Here is a 22,527-nt window from a genome sequence, read left to right as displayed (position 1 = left end):
GAGCATTGAATTTTTCCTCTAGCAGACTTGACTCTGAGGCATGTGTTTGGCTTTCCCACAAGAAAGGGGTAGGGAAAGAGCAAGGAGGGAGCTGGGAAACCCTCTCGACCTGGGGGCAGATTGTAAAAGGAGGAAAAACATATGAAGAGACATGATGACAATGAGACACTGTGGTGTGGTAGTAGAGTTAGTAGTTGTTCTGTTGTGTTCTTGTAGTCTTTGCTACCCTGGTGGTTAATGGCAAGTAGGGCAGGTATCCTCACTGCTGAAGTCAGATGGGTACAGAAACACAGTGGAGCTACGGTAGCTTTGCTGCAAAGGAAAACAGCCAGGAGGCAGGTGAAGGGTGAGACTGAATACTAAAGCAAGGCATGTGTAAATTGTGGTTCTTATTGCCACAGTGTAAGTTTGGAAGAAGACCATACAAAAGAGGAGCATTGGTCATGACTGGGCATGGACTGGACTGGTCATGGCTGAAATGGATATGGTCTGGACACTGAATACCAGAAACTGGGAAGGTATGGCCAGGAAAGGGCTGGCTGTATTCAGTCTTCTCCATCTCTGGGTGCTTATGACTCAGTGCTGCGTTCAAGATGAGGTGTGAGGCAAAATGAGACCTAAAGTGTTAGGATGACTCTTGTGTTCCTTTGCATTTCCTCTCCCACTGTTGGTCCTCCTTTGCAGGATTTCCATGTTCCTAGCATAGAGGAAGCTTTCAGGGTGGCCTTTTGTGTAGCTGGTGAATTCATAATATCCACTGGATAAATATCTCCTAAAGCATCTCGTCAAATGAGGCTGCAGTAAGCAACTGCAGAACATCCACTGCCATTTGTGATCTGGAGACGGAGGATTATGTCCTTCTTTCACACATGGGCCACTTCAAGTGCAAGTCTTATATTAAGTTTTATTTTTGCTTTTGGCTGGCAAAAAGGTGTGGGAAATCAAGCATGCAAGTTCAGATGCCAGCTCCATCTCTCTTGCCTGTTTACCCTGGGGGTTCCTTAATCTTTCTTGTGAGAAAAATATCTGTGTGTGCCTGACACTCTGAGGAGTTGCATTCGGCTGTCTCAAAGGTGATCCTCCTGACTGCTGGATGTGCTTCGGTCTGGGAGGATAAATGCTTTCTTATTTTCCTCCCCCTCCTTCTGTGTGCTGCATTTGACTGTCAGCATTCCTTTGCCTTTATCTGTGCGCTATTTAGGATGTCCATATAAAGTTGCTAAATGGAATTTTTATTGGCCAGCTTGGCTTAATAATCAAACAGTTTCCAGGCTGGTTCTGTCTAGTGCTGTGTGGATCCATTCTGAGAAAGAGAACTCCCAGTCATTTTTTTTTTAATCTTTCCACAGACTTTTGTTGGGGATATTGCTTAGTCTAAGGTTAGGGTTTAATTAATTGCTGAAAAGGGAAGCAGACTACTTGGCTAGATTAAGTAAGGCCTGATTCATACTGGTCTGGGACATCAGCATCTTAGTTGGAAATTAGCGTATTGTATCGTTGTATCATGCAGAAAACCACAAAATATGTAGTGCAAGTGGCCTTTGAAACATAATGCCAAAACAATAAAGAAAGCAAGCAAGATATTGTGGCTGTCGAGCAAATAATCTTTGAACAAAACGCAACTTTGAGCTTGAAATAATGATAATCTTTTATAATCAGAAATGGCCTAAAATTCCTGATGGCTGACTAAATCCCAGGAATGGAAATCAGTTAAGCTATTATGGCTTGTACCTTTTGAGTGGGTGAAAGTGTTCCTGTGTTAAACCAAATTATTTTTCATCCGTAGCAAATTGTTGACTTTCAGTTCTTTTGTCCCAGCCTGCATTTAATGTGTGTTAGTTACCAAAGATGATAAAAGCTGAAAAAGCAAGCAGTCTATAAATCCTCTTTAGATGCGATTGCTTTATGAATCACCAAGCAGGAACTCTCTGAACCTGGGTGGTTACTACTTTGTTGGACACTACTCTTGTTCGTAAAGCAGAGTTGCTCAAACTGTAGCCTAGGAGGAGATTGCATAAATTTGCTGTTGCTCAGGGAATGTCTGTTCAAAACACAAATTACAGTGTATCATCACCCACCCAGGTTTTTATTGGTGCCCCTGGAGCTTTCAGTGAAGCTGGGAGACAAACTGCATCTCAGGAATTTACTGTGGTTTTCTAAGTATTTATTATCATTTTGTTCTCTGTCTGAGGTAGGGAAAAGGAGTTTTAGCAAGCTCCGTGCGAAGGGAGCACCAGGTCAGGCAGGCAGGCAGGCGGCTGCTTTGGCCTCGCCTATCGTGGGTTTTAGCTTGCAGAATATCCTCTTACTTTAGCTAGTGATAGACATGCTTTAGGTACCTCTGTATGCATGTGCCCAATATTACAACGTGACCAGAGACCAGGCTGGTCACCAACTGTATTGCCTATGGTGTTGCAGCTATAGCCAGTGTTGAGAGCATGGAAGGAAAAGGATTTCAGCAAATTGCTGGTTGTTAGCACCGGGTGTAAAACTAGCATGCAGCAATGTGGAACGTCCTCCTGGTAAAGGGAGACTCTCCAAAACTGCAGCTGCTGCTCTCCATTGCCACAGGTGTTTTCTTCAGGTTCTTTCTTCCCTCTGAGCCCAGTGGATGTTAAACCCTTCTCAGTTGAGAACCGGATACTGACTTTGTCAAAGACCGTTCAATCAAATCATTGCAGTCTCAGCATCTCTGAGATTACTCTGCCATGTCTTTAGCTTTACCACAAAGGATTGGCTTGGAAAGATGTAGTCTAATCTATATTAATCTGTATTTCTATCTGAGACGGGTGGAAAAACTCTATATAGGAGAACTCCTTATATTTCAGTTGTAGGTTTTGGGGCTTAGCTGTTTGCAGTCTGTCTTGGGAACTGGGTGTATGGTTTGATTTAGTCACATTGCAGCCACGTTTATTTACAGCTTCAGATACCTGATTAAGAATACTCTGTTATTGGTTTAGATTTAGCAGAATATGGTCTGTCCGTGCCTGCTAGTATTGGTGAGTCAGTGATGCAGGATTGATCTGCATACCAGCGCTTGAGTGTCTTCTTTGCCCTCTGACGCCAGGGGGAGTTCAGCTTTCTTCAAGTTAGGTCACTATTACACACTTTATTTTACAGATCCAAGTACTAATTATTCTTTAGAGCTTTCTTTCCCTGCAGTTGTTATAGTTGCAGGGCTGAGAGTGTAATTCACTATTTCAGGACTTTTGCTGGTAGTGGTGGTGGAAAATGTAGAGTAAAGAAGGTTTGGAAGGTATTCTTCAAGGAAAAAATTCCTCAATCCAAGCAGTTTGGTGCTACAAAGGTGCAAGTACCTGAACATTGTCCATGCTATACGAATGAGTTACGGGTACCATTAGCCACAAAGGAGTGGATTTTCTGGAATAATTCTTAGGGAGAATGAATTTTTCAAAATCAATACCAAAACGTTTATATATAAAGGAATTGTGAGGAATTGGGACCAAATTCTCACTGACAGAGTTCCACAGAGAGAGAAATAAGCTGCATGTTTTCTGAAGCTTGGCTTGTTTTGATAACAATTCTGTGTAGTAACTAGAGTTAAACATTCAGAGGTGAAGGGGAAAGCAGTTAGCATAAAATATCGAGTTTTTTCATGGCCTAAACTGAGTTCCAGGGCTTACATCAGATGACCCATATATCTTTCATCAAAGCATTTTATTTCCTCTTTGGCTTTCCATTTAATATTAACTCTGTCTCCACTACAGGTTGTTTTTATTTTTACCAGTTGGCAGTATCTGTTTCTAACTCTGTCCAAGCTAACTCACTCCCAACGGATGTGCAATGCCTGCTGTCTGCCAGGTTGCTTTATTATTATACCTATCCCATTCAAGTGGTTGGAAGATGCATGCTGCAGAATTTTTGAGTGCTTGATGCTAGTTTGAAAGGAATATGGCCAATGTTTTTATATTCATTATTTTCTTTTGTCTCACTGGAACTACAAATAAGGCTGACCAAAGAGTAGGAGTGTATCAATGCAAAAAAGGTGTTCCAAAACCCTGCTTATTTCTGAGATGCTTGTTGAATGGCTGGCAGTGTTTCTGCTTCTACCGTTGCCTTCCTTTATAGCACATCTCATGCCATTTAATTTCTCTGTTTGTGTTACACCATGTGAGTAGTCATACATGTGTTTTACTGTCTCTTGGATGCTCATTGTCTCAAATCCTAAACTAACTTTCTGTAATGATTAATTAGCTTTGTATTTGTGTGAGAATGAACTGTAAGTGCAAGAGGTGCTTGTCTGTGTACCTTTGTTTGAGGTAATGAACTGTATTGCTTTATAGCTGGTGAAATCTATTCCCACTGAGCCATTGAGTAGCCGAGTACTTCATACAATATAGGTACACAGGTACAAGATATGCACAGGTACATAGTACAACAGACGTGCCACTCGGGGACATGGTTTAGTGGTGGATTTGGCAGTGCTAGGTTAACGGTGGGATTTGGTGATCTTAAGGGTCTTTTCCAAGCTAAACAATTTTATGATTCTATGAGGGAAAACCATTTTTGTGAATTGGAGCTTGATCTTTTTTATGCTAATGCGACAGTGTTGATTATGTGAGCAGATATGTAAATCTCTCTAAAAATTGCCAAGAGAAAAATATTAGTGTGTATCAGAGGGAACATTAGAAAGTCTCTTGAATTAAAGCACGTAAGACCTCAATTTTGGGACTGTCAATTACAAAATGCACTTTTGCTGTCCAGTAATCTTCAAAGGAAGGTCACTGTTGTCATCTTGGTTTACTTATGCTCAAAGAGATGGGTTAAAATCTGTGCATGTTTCCCGTGCTTAATTTGTCACTTCATATGGTTTGTTCTCCCCTCTCCCTGTCCCCTAAGCCACTTGCTGGATTCATGGGTCATTTCCTGTTTGCAGAACTCCTATTGACATCAGTAGGAGTGTTGTGCAAACATTTGGGGCTTCAGTATGGCCTCTCCTCTCTTTATTTGCCCCCCCCCCCCCAGCCAGCTGAATAAGCACAATTATTCCTGGGATCCAGTGATATGGTCCATACTCATGCAGGCAAACGGAAGAGCTGGGATTCCCAGAAGGGAATCTGCCTGAACCGTGATGCCCTTCTGACATATCTGCTGTCATAAATCTTCTATTTCTAGATCTCAACCCAGTAATGTGGCATTTTTTTGTCTCTGCTGGTAGCAACTGCTTAGAGGGAGATATAGCTGCTTTGCAGTTTTCTGCAGGGCCAGTTCTGCGGAGATACTGGTTGAGCTAGAAAACCCAAACTGATTTCCTTCTTAGGGCCTGCCTTATCCTACCTTGTGTATTTTTCAGTAAATGGGAAGATAGCAAGGTGAACAAGAAAAACTAGCTATAAGGTATACATATACTCCATTAATCCTAATAATCCTGTCCTGCCTCTGGGCTGGCTGTAAGTTTGTTGTAAAGAGTTGGTCCTGTACAATGAGGTTTTGTACTGTCGTAGCCATTTGTGCATGAGGTATTGAGACGTCAGTCTCATTTGCCTGCTGTCAGCCTTGGAGGGAGATGTTATTTCATAAATTAGTAGATGAATTCTACTGAACAGTCTAAATTTCCTATGCTGAGAGTGGTGGTGGGTGCTGGAATATGAATTCCCTTCCCGGAATTGGTCCCTGCACATGCAGCACCCCTTGCTGCTTCCACACGTGTGTCTGAAAAGGTATTTATGCTCTGGGCAGCCATGGTCTAGGTCTTATGGGACAAATCTTGTGTTTCTGGTTCACTGGAACACCCTACAGGCCTGACTGTTCTCCAAAGAAGGCAAGACTTTGCCCAAGTTGTTATCCTCTGCAGAATAGTGCCTAGACCTGTTGTGCCACCAGCTAGCTCTTCACACAACCATTGCTTCAGCAGAAAGGACGAACAAAGGCAGTGCTGTTACAGTGTTGTGACACAGGGGGACAACTGTCTCAAACACCTTGATGACTTTCTGAAGGATGACCAGGAAACTGTAGCAGCCCTGGGAGACAGACTAAGATCAATGCCCTAACTGAGAGCTTTTAGATGCCAAAAGACAAACCTTTCCCTCAGATTGCTGCTGTGCTTTAGTGCCTACTTGATTACTGTGTCAAATGCATTATGTTACCAAATATAAGCTTTCCCTGATCAAACGTATGTTTTATCAGCCACATAAATGCCAGCATGACTCTCTCATTGCTACAACGTATTAAACACCTTGGAAATGTTTCCTTAAACTCTAGGTCAGTCTTATGAAATCCGTCTACTTGAGAATAGGAAATTGGGAGAGTTTCAAGATTTAAACACAAAATATGTAAAGGTAAGGAGAAATATAGATTTCTTTTCTTCCTGCTATTACATACAACCTGTAATGAAGAGCCTGACCTTGCTCACACTGAGACAATGGAAAATACTTTGCCATTGTTTTTAATGGGAGCAGGGCTGATAGAGTTGTTGAGTGCTAGTTTCACGGGATTATGCAGCTTGGCTTTACAGGGCTTCAGGGGAACCTTTATTCTGTTTGTGACCAGGGCCTCAGAGTTTCACTGTGAATACTGGGTTTGGGGGAATCCCAAAGTTCAGAGGCGAACATGGTCAAAACTGCTGAGAGGCAGACTTGTCTCCCTTGGTAACCTCAGAAACATGCCTGGGCTGTTACAAGTCAAACGGAGGACCCTGATGTTTACATGGTTCTGAGATGCAGATTTTGCATAGCTTCAGTTTATTTTGTTTATGGGCATAATTATGAACATACAGAACTTGATCATTTGGTTTGGGGGATTTTTTCTGTTGTTGTTTTCCCCCCTCTCAAAACAGTTCAAATTCAAAAGCTTCGGTCTGGATCTTGGTTCTGGACCCAACGTTCAAGCCTTCCTCTCCCCAATTCTTGGCTGTTCTGCCTCAGGATTTCTTTTGGGACTAGTTGCAAAATTTGGATTCCAGTCTGGATTTCAAATGTTGTCCAAGTTTAGGTAGTTTTCTGTTTGTCTTTGGCCTAGGTCAGGAAGCATGTGGATCGGGATTCCAGTTTTGCAGGTGTTCCCACTGTGGCTTGCTTGCTTCTTGGAGCGAGGGTTTGATTTGGGCATTTCTCAGGTTCATTTGCAAAAATTCCTTATTCATTTTATACAGAAGCCCATAGGAGGAGCATGGACTTGAGAAACTGGAACATAACGGGTCATTAACTCATGCAAGTGTAGCACTCTGAATATACAAAAGGATATGTTAGTTAGGAGTACTTTGGACTTGTCTGCCCTTGGGATTGCCCTTATTCCAGGCTTTTTGCTCCAGTTATTGACATGGCTGCACCATTGCAGACCAGAGATGAAAATTCTCCTGTTACAGAAGTTTTCCTATTCTACACTTTAACTGGGGCAAATCCAATGACTGGCTGTTAATGGCTGGAATGAAGTTTAATTCCCACTGACAAAGTGTCTGGGCATGTCAGCTCCACTGGTGCAGGGACAGGTGAGCTGGCTTTCACATGTGCTAATCAGAGTGGGATATACTGGGGTTGGGGCATGGTATAGACACATTAAATATTATCCCCTTGTGAGCTATTTTGGGTTTAGAGGCAGTATAGTGATGTCTATGTGGCATGGCACCTAAGATTAGGTGGACATTGCTATTACACTTCCAGACCAAATCCCAGAAAGCTGTACAGGGCTGTGCTATGCAGTGTAGACATGCCCTGTGAAGGGGAAAGGGTGTTGCTGTCTCACTCAGGGGTCCCTTAGGAATCTGAAAAACATGGTGATGGGTCTCTTAGGTGGACCCTCTACTCTCCTCATGACTAAGGATGAGAAACATAACAGATCAGCTTTTGCTTTCTACTCTGGAAAACCAGTCATCTCAAGAGAAGGGCCTCTGGATCACATTGTTCAGCTTGCTGTCTTTTCTCAACAGAGCATAATTCGTGTAGTTTTCCACGATCGACGCCTGCAGTACACCGAGCATCAGCAGCTTGAGGGCTGGAGGTGGAGTCGGCCTGGGGACCGCATCCTTGATATAGGTGAGACTATTTAATTATGGTTCCTGTGCAGCATTTGGAAGTGAGAGGCTGAATGACATACGGAGTATTTGTATATGTGTTTAGGTTTTTATATCCTATTCTCTTAGGAATCCTGTATGCCTTTGGGTGGGAAGGAGATCTAGCATTATAGGTCCCAGATAGGTGTATCATTGGTGGCTTGCCTTTTCACATGCGTCTTTTAGTTGTGTGGAAATGCTTTCTCTTCTTCAATTTAATATTTTTAAAATTTTAGGGGTTTTATTCTACAGATATTCCACTATCAGTTGGTATCTTGGATCCGAGGGCCAGTCCAACCCAGTTGAATACTGTTGAATTTCTGTGGGATCCATCAAAGAGAGCTTCAGCATTCATCCAGGTAAGAGAGAACTGATATTTCTGTGGTAAATACAGTGGTGAGATATCAGGTCCTTATAAAGACCTGGAGAGTTAAGGTAACCAGGAAACGAAGAAGAAAGATGCTAATGATAATATACAAACAGTTGTGTATAATTAATTTGTAGGCTGCTTGCTAAACCAACTTGGTAGCAACTTGCTAGCTTTGGAGTACTACTTACTACAGCTAGGATTTTAGGACTTTTTTTCTTTTTTAACGAATGATGTTGCTTTATATACATGAACTTTGTCTAGAGGAAATTGTCCATAACCTGTTAGTTTTGCTTGCTCTCTTCCTTTGTGAGTGTTTCTCATCCCAAATGCCAACTGTCTGATTTTAATCTGTGTGTGGGATTCACTTAAGTTAAAGGATGCTTTTCCTGATGCTCTGTTTCTTTCTGAGCTGCTTGTTCTTCTAATTGTTTTGTCCTGATGAGCAGAAATGAAAACATCAGAACTCTTCAGCCTCTCTTAGCTTCTCAGAAGGAGCCAATACCTTATGTTCAGGCAGAATCTGAAATTCAGGTTTGCACAGGTTCCAACTGTCCCCAGAGATGAGCACAGCTTTTGTTTTGCCAGGTACATTGCATCAGCACAGAATTTACTCCACGGAAACATGGAGGAGAGAAAGGTGTGCCCTTCCGGGTGCAAATCGACACATTTAAACAAAATGAAAATGGTGAATACACAGAACACTTGCATTCTGCAAGCTGCCAGATCAAAGTGTTCAAGGTATGAGGTAGTTTTGTCTTTGTCGTCAACTAGGTTAAGACACAGGAGCATGCATAGTTTTTAAATTGTGTAGGATTGATGCAAATAGTGGAGTAAAAGAACAGACTTTTATCTGGGCATGCTTCAGATCTTAAAGAGGGCTCTTGCACACAAAGTGATATAAACACAGAACTACACAGCCATTCTAGTTAAATTCAGATGACCCAAGTGCTGCACCCAGACTTATGCTAGTCCGTTATGCCTTGAACACTATACAAATACCGAGATGCTTAGGGTATCCTCTGTGTTTTGGTGTTTTGAGGCAGTGATGACATTATGGCATCTCCAGATTTTTTTGTTCAATCCTCCATGAACAGTGAGATTTTGGAGACCTTAAATACCCTTTTTTTTTTTTGTTACAGCAGAGTTCCTCTCCATGCTGACTAGGGGAGAGAAAGATTCAGGGAGAAAGCATCTCTGAAGATCCTAATCTGGGCATGGCACATGTGTAGACACTTAACAAAAAACTTTTCATAGGCCTGTTTTCTCAAAGGATCTTCTGCTCCAGTTTTGCTCCTGTGAGCAGTGTCTTACATGTTCCTGGAGAGATGGTACAAATACCAGTTGAGGTGCATAACTCGTGGAGCTCATGGTCTGAAATGAGTAATACCAAATCTCAGGACTGTGGTCAGCTTATTTGGCCCAATAGACATTAATGGGGGATGTTACAGAAACAGTGGAGATGCTTCGTTATATTTTTTTTGTCTAGGAAATGCAGATCTGATCTTATTCTGTATTTAGAGTCCCCACAAATCTGAAGGACACTTTTGTGAATGTATTAAAGAAGAAATCTGTTGGTCTCTGTCTCCAAACTTGTAATACTTGGCATAAGGGAAAGCTTGTGCTTGTGCTTATAGCCTAAAGGAGCAGACAGAAAACAGAAGACTGACAGGGAAAAAATGGAGAAGAAGACCACCCAAGAGAAAGAGAAGTATCAGCCTTCCTATGAGACAACTATTCTCACAGAGGTAAAGCATTTTAGACATCATACTATTTCTGCATGTTGGGAGATAGATTTGAGAGGAAATGCAGTCTAACTGAGCCCTGGAGATTGTCTTGTGGAGACATGTATGCCTAGACCTGATTGAAATTGAGAGCAGAGTGAGGTTACAAAATGTCTCTCACTGTTGAAGTTTATAAAAGATGCCAAAGTTTCTTATGTTTTAGGGTGCAAACCAACCCTTACCAGCCCAGCTTTAAAAGGAATATTTTCTCTATCTTGTGCTGTGCTCCCAGGCACTTGTCATGGTGCTTAAATGCCAGTTGTATGAGGCATTTTCTTCAGGCTGTCTGGCAAAAGCTTATGGTGGAGATGGGGCACTTGAGTAGATGAATAGGGTGTCTGATTAAATTATTAGTTTGTTTTTCTGTGAATGTGCGTGTGAAGCTACTGTTATGTACAAGATCTCAGAAGATTCTGGCTTGTATTCTAGGCATATCTTGGATGTCTTATATTCTGATGGATTTGGGGTGGAGATGTGTGTGTTTTTACTCCTGCCTGCCATTACTAAGATTCTAAGATGTATATATAAGCTTACCCCAGGCTGCAGAATTACTAAGCAACAGGACTCAAGAGAGTGGTTTGAAAGTGCTGTTCCTTCAACCTGTGCGGATGTGTTGTTGTTTGATTTAGTTCTTCTGTTTTTTGAAGTGGCTTGCTGAACTTCTAAAAAACAGAGGTTTTCTTAATTTAAATAAACTTCCTGTTTGTGAGCTCTGGTTCTTCCCACTCAGTTTTCCTCACATTGCAAGGAGCAACCAGCATGTTTTCTAATTCAACATGGTGGTTGTTAGCAAGGCTCTTGTGTACACAGACCTAATTCTACTGAGTTGGCAGATCCCAAACTCTCCCTGTGAGCTCTGATGCACTTTGACATATTGCATGAGGAAATGTGGGTTGCTAAAGAGTTAAATATTTGCTAGTGCTCATGAGATGATAAAATATTTGCTAGATGATAAAACTCCAAAGCTACATTTGTTGTTTTTTTTATCCTTGCAAACAAGGATACTACAGAGCATTTTCTTGAGCTCTTGATGGCGGGGTGTTCCACAGGGCTAAATTTCTCCTGCTGATTACAGTGGCTTAAATTCAGAACAGAGTCACCAATTCTAGCTGGGTTGCTCTGGTTTTATAGTACTGTAATGGAATATGGAATTTGACCTATATTTGTGAAGGCTTTTAGCAGTTTTATGTCTGTCTCTCTCAAATTTTCTCCATATAATACCCATTTTTAACTTGAGCTCTTCAGCTAATAGCCAGAGGTTTTAGCAGATTGGTTTGAATTCTGCTCTTTCACTGGTACTAACCTGAAGCACTGCCTCTGGAGCATATTTGTCACTCTTCCCTGGATTTAATTAGGGATGTATAATTGAGACCAGGGGTATTTCTGTATCATTGCTGCCTTCCGTCTGCACTGACTTACTGGCGTTGCCCTGACTTACAGCTGTGCACATTTTGGCCCAGTGTTATTTGGGGACAGGCTTTGTGAAATGAGGGAAATGTGGAATGCACAACTGGAATCAATCTGGCCCCTGACAGCCCGCTTGGAGAGCAGTGTAGAAAATCCATGGCCTGTCTCCTTCTCTCAGCAGGAGCGATGAGCTGAAGTTAGTGGCGTGGCAACAGCATGAATGTGGTGTTAGAGGAGAATCAAATCCTTTATTTCCATCCTTACGAAAGTATCCCCACTACTTTTCTTCCAACAGTGCTCTCCCTGGCCAGATGTGCCTTATCAAATGAACAATGCTCCATCTCCAAGTTACAACAGTTCTCCCAACAGCTTCAACCTTGGAGATGGGTATGTAACAAATAAATGCTTTTATATTTCTTGTTGATATCGTAGTGTTGCGTGGATGCTGTTTGTGTGCCCATGCATTTCATACCCTGGAAGAATAGGTCAAGGGCCACCCTTCCTAGGAAGGGGAAAATACTTACCACTAAGCATTTTAAGACCTTCCATCCAGGAATTCTCTGTAATGCACAGTACTGTTTTTATGTCCACTGCTTATGTGGTGGCTGGGAGGTGAGCTTCAGAGGGTCACCAGGACAATTCTTGCTATAAATTTCCTTTCTTATTCTTCTGTTCTTCAGAGAACACACGATGCCCTGTACCAGCATTTCCCACTGTTTTCTGACAATAGTGTTAAAGTCTTTCAGCCTTCCTTTCTGTCTTGAGGTAGTTTGGAGTGCTGGATTCCCAGTTGAATGGGAATAAAGGAACCCTGTCTGTGACAAAACAGCCTGAGTTTTGAGAAGGCATTCTAGAACACATTACTAAAAGGAGGCATATTTAATTCATTAATGTAGCAATCATAAAGAAACAGTTTTAGTGGTCCTGAAGCACCCAACATGATAGCTGATGACAGAAATAAACGGCAGGGTCCCTTGGTACTTCTGAGTCCTTCCTGTGACATACTTGTCCCTAGGAATTTGGCATGGGCCTTTCTTTTCCTCCTCTAGGACTTTGCAGCCTTGTTGCCTTCCTGCACAGTTTATTAATCAGTGTTGTATCATGAATTTTCAGTGAGCAACTTCAACCTATGCATAAAGACAAACACTGAAATGAGAAAAATTGGTGTTAGTAGAAGGATCTGTTAAGCATTTTCTTCCACTGCTAGATGATTAATTCTTTGGGATTTGATCAGTTGAAGTTCTGTCTATGTCTTAGGAGGGTTTAATAGAAACGTGGTTTTATGTAATATAGTTAAATTGCAATTTCCTATGTTTAAGATAACACCAGGGTTGAGTTATAAGGTCCTTTATTAATTTTTTGTGATGAATCACTATTAGACAGTGGATTTAGCTAAGGGATTTCTGGCTTGTAGAAATTTTGAGTTCAGCCACTCTGTAGGTCACAACTTTCATGCTTAGATGGTGTCACATTAGTAAGCCACCAGTATGGAAAAGTTTGAATGAGATCAGTAAACTGGGTAGGACCTCAACTGACCAACGAAAGGCATGAGCTGGGGTTTGGGTTTTTTTTCATTATTTTTTCTTTTTGTCCAGACTTTGGACACATTTTTAAAAATCTGATAGAGGAAAAAGCCAAGTTGCTGTGTAATTTGTGACGGTTGAGTCAAATGGAAGAGGGGGAAAAGGGTGGACACTGCTATGTGAAATTTAAAATAATGTGTTTTTTTTCTCTTCCAACTTTGCATAATTTTTTTTAGCAACAGTTCTCCAACCCACCAAGTGGAGCTCCTGCCTCCCAGCAATGATGTAAGTACTTGAGATCATGTTAATGTGGTGCTTTTCTTTTTTAGGACACTGGTGAACAGTTCATTTCAAGACCTTCTTATTCTTTTTGCAATGTAGCATCTCCTTCCTTCTGCTTCTATTCAAGATGCCCAGCAGTGGCTTCATCGTAATAGGTTCTCTCCATTCTGTAGACTCTTCTCAAGTTTTTCGGGTGAGTTTAAACAGTCAATCATTTTGTCTTTGTTCTCTTTTGTAAGGGCAGCTCAGGCTTTGCATCAAGAGCATCTGCTGCTGGCCACTGTTTGTGGGATCACTGGTCTGATCCAGTGTGGTTGTTCTTTTGTTCTTAGATTTGTTAGCATTTGCCACAACAGTTTGTAGAAATATAGAATAAGTAAAGATGGAAGAGAATAATTTGAGATGGAAGGGACTTTTTAAGTTCATTAAGTGCTACCCTGCTTGAAGTAAGTCCAGGGTCTTGTACAGTTGCATTTGAGTATCTCCCAGGTTGGAAATTTCACAATCTCTCCAAGCAACCTCTTCAAATACTTGACTACTGTCACAGTGAAGAAGTGTTTCCCATGTTCTGTCTGCTGCCTCTCATTCTGTCCCTGTGCACCTTTCAGAAGCGTCTGGCTCCATCTTCATTCAGCTCCATCTTCACTGTACCCTCCCATTAGATAGTTATACACAGCAGTAAAATGGTGGAAGGGGGAAATTTTAAAGATGTTGAAACCTTGAAGAGCCTCTTTCTGACTTGCAGCAGGGGGGTTGGAACTAAATGATCTTAACGTCCTTTCCAACCCTAACTGTTCTACACTCCTATGATTAAATAACCTTGTGAATATGGCAGGCAGAGAAAACTGGGCATTTAATGGCCAGTGTTAAACATCTAGCTTGTCTCTGACTTGGCTAGAGTATCTTTCAGTGCAGGGCTGCTCTTCTAGCAGCTTCTATCACTCTGCACAGTGGTTGATTTGCATTGTACACCTCTCTCAATCTGCTACTCTCTAAGGAGATCTCTCTGATTTAGCTTTGTGAATTCTCTCCTCCTGGCCTTTTCCTGCTGCCCATACACACAATTTGGAAGCTAAGATTTGCTTAACTTCTGAAAAAAAATCAATTTGAAATATGTAGGTGCTGACTTACTGAAGATGTCCAAAGAAGATTTTGTTCAAATCTGTGGGCCTGCTGATGGAATTCGGCTCTTTAATGCAATCAAAGGAAGGTTTGTACTTCTTCCTTCCTTTTTTTTTTTTTTTTTTGTTATGGCAGCATCCTCTGGTAATTTCAGTCTTAACTAGAAGTTAATCCTGGAGCTGTAGCATTTAGACTTCCTTTTAATACTTCAGAGAGGTCATCTGAGAGGATGGAGATCACAATGGTATTCAAACCCAAGCACAGCTCAGACATGTTGCTGAAATGAAGCAGCATAATGTGGATCTCCAGTGCTGGATCTGATATGCTACCACCTCATAGCTTCCCTCCACTTTATATGAAACACAGCCTACAATACGCTGTGTTGCATCTCCATCACAGGTAACAATCAATGAACAAACCAACCTCTGGAGTCTCAAATGACTCCTAAACTTACTTTTATTGCAATAACATCTTAAATTTTACAGCTGGGCAGGATTCAAATCAGTAAAGGCAGGTATGATGAGCTGCTTGGCAAATGTTGTAAACTTTTTATTCTTATTTGATCCTGATGAGATTTAGGCGCTCTGCTCTGTCCCACCACCTCCCAGTGGGCTCTGGCTAGACCCCCTAAGACATGTAGTCCCCAGCATTCAGACTACCTCTTAGCTGGTTATTTATGCACAGATTGAATGCTTCCATCTCTCATTGCTTAATAGCTGACTGGAACAATTTTAGATCTACTAAATAACTTACTGCTGTTTTTTTAATAACCCATAGAAATGTAAGGCCAAAAATGACAATTTATGTCTGTCAAGAACCAGAGCAAAACAGGTCCCATCTCCACCAAAAACGAGAAAATGGAGATAGCAGTCTTTGTGGTAAGTTTTTATGTATAGACTTTGTTAAAACACTTAACCTGGTGAGAATGTTGCTTTCTACCTGAGCTTCTGTGTGGGACAGCTTGCTGTTTAAAGAGGTCCTGTTTATCTCAGCTCTGCCACTCCAGTTAGTTTCAGGGCTACAGATTCCAACTGGTACCATCTTGTCTCAGGAACAGACCAAATTTATAAGCTATCTGCAGAATGCTCTAGCAAAATCTCTGTTGAGTTCTTAATAGGGACCATAGCATTAAAAACTAACCCCCCATCCACAATTTGCTAAAGATTATGGCTTGTTTGAAAATATTCTGGGAAATGTAAGGTCTTAAAGTGAGGCTCTAATTCTTGAAAGTTCAAAGCTTTTGGAGACTCACTGACCTTAACTGTCCCTCATGATGCGGTGTATGATCAAATGAGAACAGAGATTGTCCTTAGTTCTTACACATAGTATAAACTAGGCACAGCTTTTCTACTTCATTGTTTCTACCATTTGTGTTGGATTTAAAACTTAATGCTGTCATCTACAGTTATTTGATACATTGTAGTCTTTAGTTTGTGCCTATGGGATCAGTGGGATAGCATCTAATGAAATACTACTTTTTTATAACATAATATCATTTGTTTTACTATTTAATTGGATCTACTTTAAAATGTCAAAACCAATAAAAGTAGATTATAAAAAAAATTAACATTTTTGTGAGAGGGTTTATTTGGTGCCCCATGATACATGTTGTCATTAGTGCCTGTGTTTTCCTCTGGGCAAAAGTAACGTGCTTTATTTTTCCATGGCATCCAAATACTGGGTATTTTTTTACAAACCATCAAGCTTGATATTTGGGGGCTGCTTTAAAGGTAATAAACTTATGTATCTACTGTCAGGATTTGAACCTTGATCTTAAACCCATTTGGTTGTTGATATGGAGCATCTTGGTGTTATCTGTAGTTGCTATTCTGTAATTATAACTCTGTAATTACTTTCAACTTGTTGCAGTATATCATGCAATCTTCTTGGAAGAACTGACCACGCTGGAATTAATAGAGAAGATTGCAAACTTGTACAGCATTTCTCCACAGCAGATAAATCGAATCTATCGGCAGGGACCCACAGGGATCCATGTATTAGTGAGCAATGAGGTAAGGGGTTAATGTAAACTGTCAGAACTGTAACAGTTGTCTGACTTCTTGAAGTTAGAATGGCCTTTTAAATTAGGGAATGAATCTTCAAGGAAGCTTAGCAGTTACTAATCCTGACAAGTTAAGGCAAATACTTAAATCATTCATGCATATCATTGATTTTGGTGTGTTTTTAAGATCATTGCTTTGTAAAAGAGTGTTTGCATTTTTTGTTGTGGTTGGGTTTTTTTGCTTGTTGTTTTGGCTTTTTTTTAACAAAACAGAACAAAATAATTCATTTCCTCTTCATGTTGACTACTGAAACAAATTTGGAGCAAGAATCTAAACCAAGAACCTTTAAAATTAAATAGGATATTTAATTTCAATTTAATTTTCTTCTTCCCTCAAAAAGGCAGGTTTGAAAATCTGTAGGGCAGTTAGTCTTCCGTCTTGGCCAGTGATTACAGCCACTGGGTCAGAGTCAGTGCTATGTAAGTGCACACTATAGTTTAATGGACCTCTGCTAGCTGTTTGTGTCCCATTACATGATGGCTTAATTTAGTCCAATCCATTAACTTGCAGGTTAATAGTGAGTTGCCCTTCTTCCTTTTTCCTCCCTACTAAATTACTTACTCATTCATGCACCAGAATCACTTAAGAAGCTTCATGTATAAGAAACATTGTTAAAACAAATGAAGCAGAGCGCAGGTCTCAACTGGAGCCTAAATCGAAGGCTGTAATGCTTATTCCTAAAGTCTCCTTGCTGTTTCAGCCTGATTAAATCTGAAACCCTGATGCTTTATGGATGTAAAGTGCTTGGAGGCAACTCTTGGTAGGGGAATTGCCTGAACCAGTCTGGGTATAAGGCTTTAAGTATTTAAGTCAATTATTAACAATGTATATTGCTTTTTTAATATTTTTTCTTGTTCTAGTACTATAGTGCAAAAAATGAGGCACTCTATGAATGTACTTCATGCATCATTAGGCACAGACTGGCCAGTGAAGTTCGATTTGCAAGAGCAGGGGGTGAATGTTAAACCCAAAGAGAATAGAGAGGTTAGTCTAAGTTGAAAAGGATATTTGGTGTGAGAACTTACACTGGAAAGTGCTTTACTTGAATGGTATTCAATAGTTAGAAAAAGGCTTTTGCTTAAAGCTGGATTTTCTGAGCTTATCAGAGAGGTTCTGGTCACCTCCCCTCCAAAGTTAGGTGTCCAACATCTGCTTCAACTGTCTGAGACACCCCTGAAGGTAATTTATGTCCTCTGTTCCACACAACTACTCTAAGGTGAGAGAGTGTATTGACTAAAGATGAAGCTTCAATGAGCATTTCAGTTTGGATCTGAAGTTAGCTGAATCTTTTAACTTACCTTTTTAGTTAGGGGCCTCACTAGAACCTGCACGTGTTCTGAAAATCTAGTTTTATCATGACTAACTCAAATCACTTTAGATACTTATCTTGCTTCCCATGATCTGCCTTGACTCTCCTAGCAGTTTCATTAAGATTCCTGTGCCTCAACAAAATACAAACAGGTAAATGATTCCTGCAAGCACATTTTGACTAATATCTAGTAAAAATATCCAGGTGGATGCTGCTGAGATGGCTTTTCAGTAGCAATTTGCCTTTATTCAACAAGGAGTCCATTTCTCAGTGTTGACCACCTCTGAGTAGTATTTCAGATGCTAATGTAAGCTCAGCTGAGCTTCATTGTTCAGCTATATGTGTATTTTAGGAGATGGACTGTCTTCATCCAGCCTAAACTAGTATAGCTTCACTGAAGGCAATTAAGAGCATGGTCCTAAATAGACTAACCTAGTGGTATAAGAGCTTAAAGGATCAAGAGCTGCAAAGAGGGTGGTAAAATGCTGAACAAGCTAGATCAGTTCCAGGCAAGCACTTTAATATGTGCTTCTCTTAAACACATTAGCAGCTGCAAGGATCTTAATCAGTCATGTACTTTAGTAATCTTACGGGCAGGGTTACTCAGGACTCTCTAGGACTGGACACCAAATGTTGTTTGATACCTCTCCTCTAAAGTCTATACTGGCACTGAAGGAAACTTGAATGTAATTGCTCTTATGTTGGCTTTTTTTGCTTCTGCCCTTCAGATGGTGCAAAACTTCCAAGATGAATCTTGTTTTGTTATCAGCACATTAAAAGGTATGTGTTGCTGTTGCTATTACATGTGGCTCTAAAGATAATTTCTCCTTTCGATTGCACTAAATGTTATTACAAAATTGGTGCTGTTACCTTGAAAAGATAAGTAGTCTAATTTAGTGTAAGGAAAGGTGTTGCATCAGTTTACACTATGATATACTGATGAATCTATGTTTTCTTCAGTTACACTTATAAAACTTTCATAAATCCATTGATAACACTGACATAAAAGGACAGAAAGCCCTCAAGTAAAATCGTAAAAGGTGACTGTTAGTATGCTGTATTTTTTAATGTAAATGCTTTGACCTAGATGTTCAATATTGATTTTCATGAGTGGGTTGTAGAACAAGGTCACAAACTATTGCAAACTACCTAAGAAGAAATCTGGAGCTCTGTGCTGTTTTCAGAAAGCAATGAAAAAATGCTTTGCATTTCTTTGTTACAGCTGAAAGCAATGATGGCTACCACATCATTTTAAAATGACCGTGCTGCACAGAAAGACTTTAACAGCCTAAAATTTAGTGCCTCACTGAGATTTCTACAACCTAGACTGGAAACATGAAGAACCTTCTGGATAAAATGCTCCTGTGAACTAAGAATTACCAAACAGCCTAAGGAAAAACCTACTATTACAGATACACATTTCTGGTGGTGTGTGGTTTACTTTTTTGTTTGGTGGGGTTTTTTTTTAATTTTTTTTTTAATAAGCTGGAGCTGAAAACATCCTCAAAACTTGTACATGTTTCTTCCTCCTTCCCTTCCTCTTCAGTCTTAAAAATTGTTGAGGTTTCTGCTTATTACTTAGAAACATCTGCCTTGTACTAAAGGGAAATGAAAGATAAACAAAACCCAATTTCTAGACCCCTCGTGGTTGGGTGAATTGATTTGTTTTCTCTTCTGAGCGCTCTCTTGCCTTCAACACACACCCTGTTGCTGATTGACACAGGCTCCCTGGGGCTTCTCTTTTACTCTTTGAGGTGGAAGGTCTGGGGCTACATCCAAAGCCAGATTGAGCAATGCAGAGGATGGATTTGGTGTCCAGTCCTTACCCAGAATGTCAACCCTGAGAGCCCGCTCTTAGCTATTCTTCACCTGTGGATGTGATCAAAGTTCAGAGACCTTGGTCCCCCCGACAGTTTCTGTTACACTCATCCAGCAGAACAATTCTGCAGGGTTCAAGGGATGGCAGCCAACCTGTGGCAAGTTGTTCAGTACCATATGATATCTTTAGCTTTAGAATAGTCTCTCTCAATGGAGTATATGAAGGTTTTCTGAGGAAATGTTTTGAATGTTGGAAGTTATAGAGTTCATGGCCCGTTCATACTATGGATTTATCCTACTCTAAAAAGTGCTGATTAATTGCTATCTTTACTGTAACTGGGAAATAGGTTTTATAATCTTAATGATTTTTTTTTCCTTCTGCTACTCACTAAAGTAAGTAAAACTGAGTTTTGACTGAGTCCAGGTAGCAGATTATCTTAGTTGCTGCTTCTTGTATTTCTGCTGTTTCACTCTTGACTCCCATTTCCAATATCTGCAACTATGGTCAACTCCACCCTTCCTTGGACGTTTGGGATTCCATCCAAGCTCCACTAAGCTGAAAAAGCGGCTTCCACTGATGTCAGAGGCAAACTGGATCACACCCTTCTTGCATAGATGGAGTCATTTTACTTTTGGTAGCTAATTAATAGGGCTGTTTCCCAAACTGTGTGTCCATATAGCATTGAATTTTTGATACTTGAACGTTTAATTTTATCCTGAATTGAGACGGAAAGCTGAAATACCAAGAAGTTTCCTGGAACAGAAATTTTTCAAAAAATGAGAAATTGTCAGCTGGAAAATGCCTTTTGAAATGGAAACATTTAATTAAAACCATTTGGCCCTTAAAGCAGCATCAGTTAGAGCTACTGTTGCAGACCTCAGAAATTACCATTCAAGTGCCTTGTGCGTTGTGTTTCCCTTGGGGTCCAGCTCTTTGGCTGGGTTACAGATCCCATGATGCTCTTACCAAGGGTTAGTAAAAGGGGGAATGCGTCATGAAGGCTGGAGGGGTGCCCAGGAGCCCAGCCTTCTGGGAAAGAAGGGGACATGAAGCTCATGAATTACAGCTCCCAGCTGACACTGGAGGAATTCGGACAAACACGGACTGATATTTTTCTGACAGAAATGATGTGTTTCAAGCTTTCCCAACAGAAATAAACAGCAAAATATTGAGAAAAGCAACCTTTTTTTTCATTAAAAGCACCGAGTTTTGCGCAAAAAAAAACCCCACCCATCCCCACTGATTTTTTTTTTATTATTATTTTTACACCAAAAATAATACTGGAATAGAAAAATCATGTTACAATGGGAAAACCTTTGGCCAACTCAGCTAATTGAATAACAGGGCCTACTTAGGCACGATCTTGCTTGGCTGTTCTGGATGCTCCTTGAATTGTAGTGTTTCTCCAAAAAAGATGCCTAGGCTTTGGGCCATGGCAGTTCCCTCCCCCTGAAGTGAAGAAGCTTGGGCTTCTTGGTTGAGGACCAGGTTGCATAGGGGAGGAGGTTGTGGTAAGTGGTCTCCTGACAGAGAAAGCAGATCAGCCAGTGAGGCTGGGGAGAGCTTTGAGGGAAGAAATGCCTTTGTGGAGGATGGGAAATGCCATCTTTTTGAGAGGAAGGTGATGCCACGTCAATGTCAACCCTTTCTAGGTCCCTGTGTCACCTCTGTAGCTTTGCAGCCTGCTCTTTACTGCCATGCGTGTGGAGGGGTGAGCTCCTGGGCCTGGGCACTGAAGCATCCAAGTTGTGGCAACACAGTTCCAGGTGTCTTCCAAAACAGGGAATAAATTCCAGCTGGTTTTGTGAGTAGTTGGGACCAACATGCCCCTGTGTACCAGGAGCTTTTGATTTATTTTGTGGAAAATGCTTTGGAATACGTATGTTGGCTGTGCTTTTTCAATTCCTGTTTTGTAGTGCTGGTCTAATACATGGCATGGCTGTTGTTGGAAGCAACTGAGGGAGGTAAATCTAACCTGATAAGAAAGGCTTAAAAAAGACCTTGGAGTTGCCAAGAGTGTAGCCTGTACTGCATGCACTTATATGTGCTAGCCCTGTAATTTAGGGAATGCAGCAATACCGACACATAGCAGTGTGAAGAAGGAGTAGAGGTAGCCTTGCTCCCAGAGGTAGGGACGAAGAACTATTTGCCTATTAAAAAAAAAATAATTTGTTCTTGATTATTTAAAAATATCTTGCCCGGAAGGAATTATATGCATAAGTCCCCACAGTGTTACAGTCGCACTTGCTTGATTAATTTTGAACAAAAAAACCTCTCCAATATGGCCTTTTTATAGTTAGATTTTTTAAGATAAAATAATTTTATACTGATATAAGTGTGAATTTGACAATATATATTGTTCTCTCTATGCTGTAAGAAGGTGTAACAGAGTAAACGATCCCATAGATTATAAATATTGTCCTATGTGGGCTCTACTGTTTTATCTGTATTAGCTCATTTGTAAAGCTGTATAACTTTAATGTGTGTGTAAGACCTGTGCTTACTTGACAGAGTAGCTCTAGTCCTTTTTGAACTTCTGTAGTCCCAGCAGAAATTTAGATGATAGTGGTCAAGTAAGATACGTGTCCATGAAGACACAGCACAGCTAGTTTGGTGTCTAGGAGAATGTTGATTTATTTCAACTTAGAATCATGGCACATCTTGAGTCAGAAAGGACCCATAAGGATCATTGCATCCAACTCCATGCTCCTTGCAGGACTACCTAAAACTAAACAATATGACTAAGAGCGTTGTACAGATGCTCCTTGAATTTTGATAGGCTGACCACTTCCCTGGGGAGCCTGCTCCAGTGATCAACCACCATCTTGGTGAAGAACCTTTTC

General features: G+C 40.7%; 1 protein-coding gene across 2 annotated transcripts in view; it reads left to right on the top strand.

Moving 5' to 3' along the window:
- The window catches only part of TFCP2L1 (transcription factor CP2 like 1), a 33,600-nt gene extending 12,739 nt beyond the window's left edge, over positions 1-20,861 (top strand). The window contains exons 3-15 of one of the 2 annotated variants that reach the window (XM_057430128.1): positions 6,223-6,299; positions 7,886-7,991; positions 8,261-8,367; positions 8,964-9,116; positions 10,013-10,123; positions 11,862-11,953; positions 13,326-13,374; positions 13,471-13,564; positions 14,491-14,581; positions 15,271-15,371; positions 16,363-16,505; positions 18,594-18,645; positions 19,088-20,861. In XM_057430128.1, coding sequence (XP_057286111.1) covers positions 6,223-6,299; positions 7,886-7,991; positions 8,261-8,367; positions 8,964-9,116; positions 10,013-10,123; positions 11,862-11,953; positions 13,326-13,374; positions 13,471-13,564; positions 14,491-14,581; positions 15,271-15,371; positions 16,363-16,505; positions 18,594-18,645; positions 19,088-19,125 — 1,214 coding nt within the window. In that variant the 3' untranslated portion in view covers positions 19,126-20,861. Of the gene's footprint in view, positions 1-6,222; positions 6,300-6,322; positions 7,448-7,885; positions 7,992-8,260; positions 8,368-8,963; positions 9,117-10,012; positions 10,124-11,861; positions 11,954-13,325; positions 13,375-13,470; positions 13,565-14,490; positions 14,582-15,270; positions 15,372-16,362; positions 16,506-18,593; positions 18,646-19,087 lie in introns of those variants that run through there. The other variant, XM_057430129.1, reaches the window with a different exon arrangement.
- The last annotated feature ends 1,666 nt before the right edge of the window (positions 20,862-22,527 follow it).

The sequence above is a fragment of the Pezoporus wallicus genome, unplaced genomic scaffold (assembly GCF_028554395.1).
Source record: "Pezoporus wallicus isolate ANWC-B61680 ecotype Strahan unplaced genomic scaffold, APGP_CSIRO_Pwel_v1 contig_5261, whole genome shotgun sequence".
NCBI lineage: Eukaryota > Metazoa > Chordata > Aves > Psittaciformes > Psittacidae > Pezoporus > Pezoporus wallicus.
Note: the sequence above shows the minus strand (reverse complement) of the source record. Positions and strands in the feature narration are given on the sequence as shown.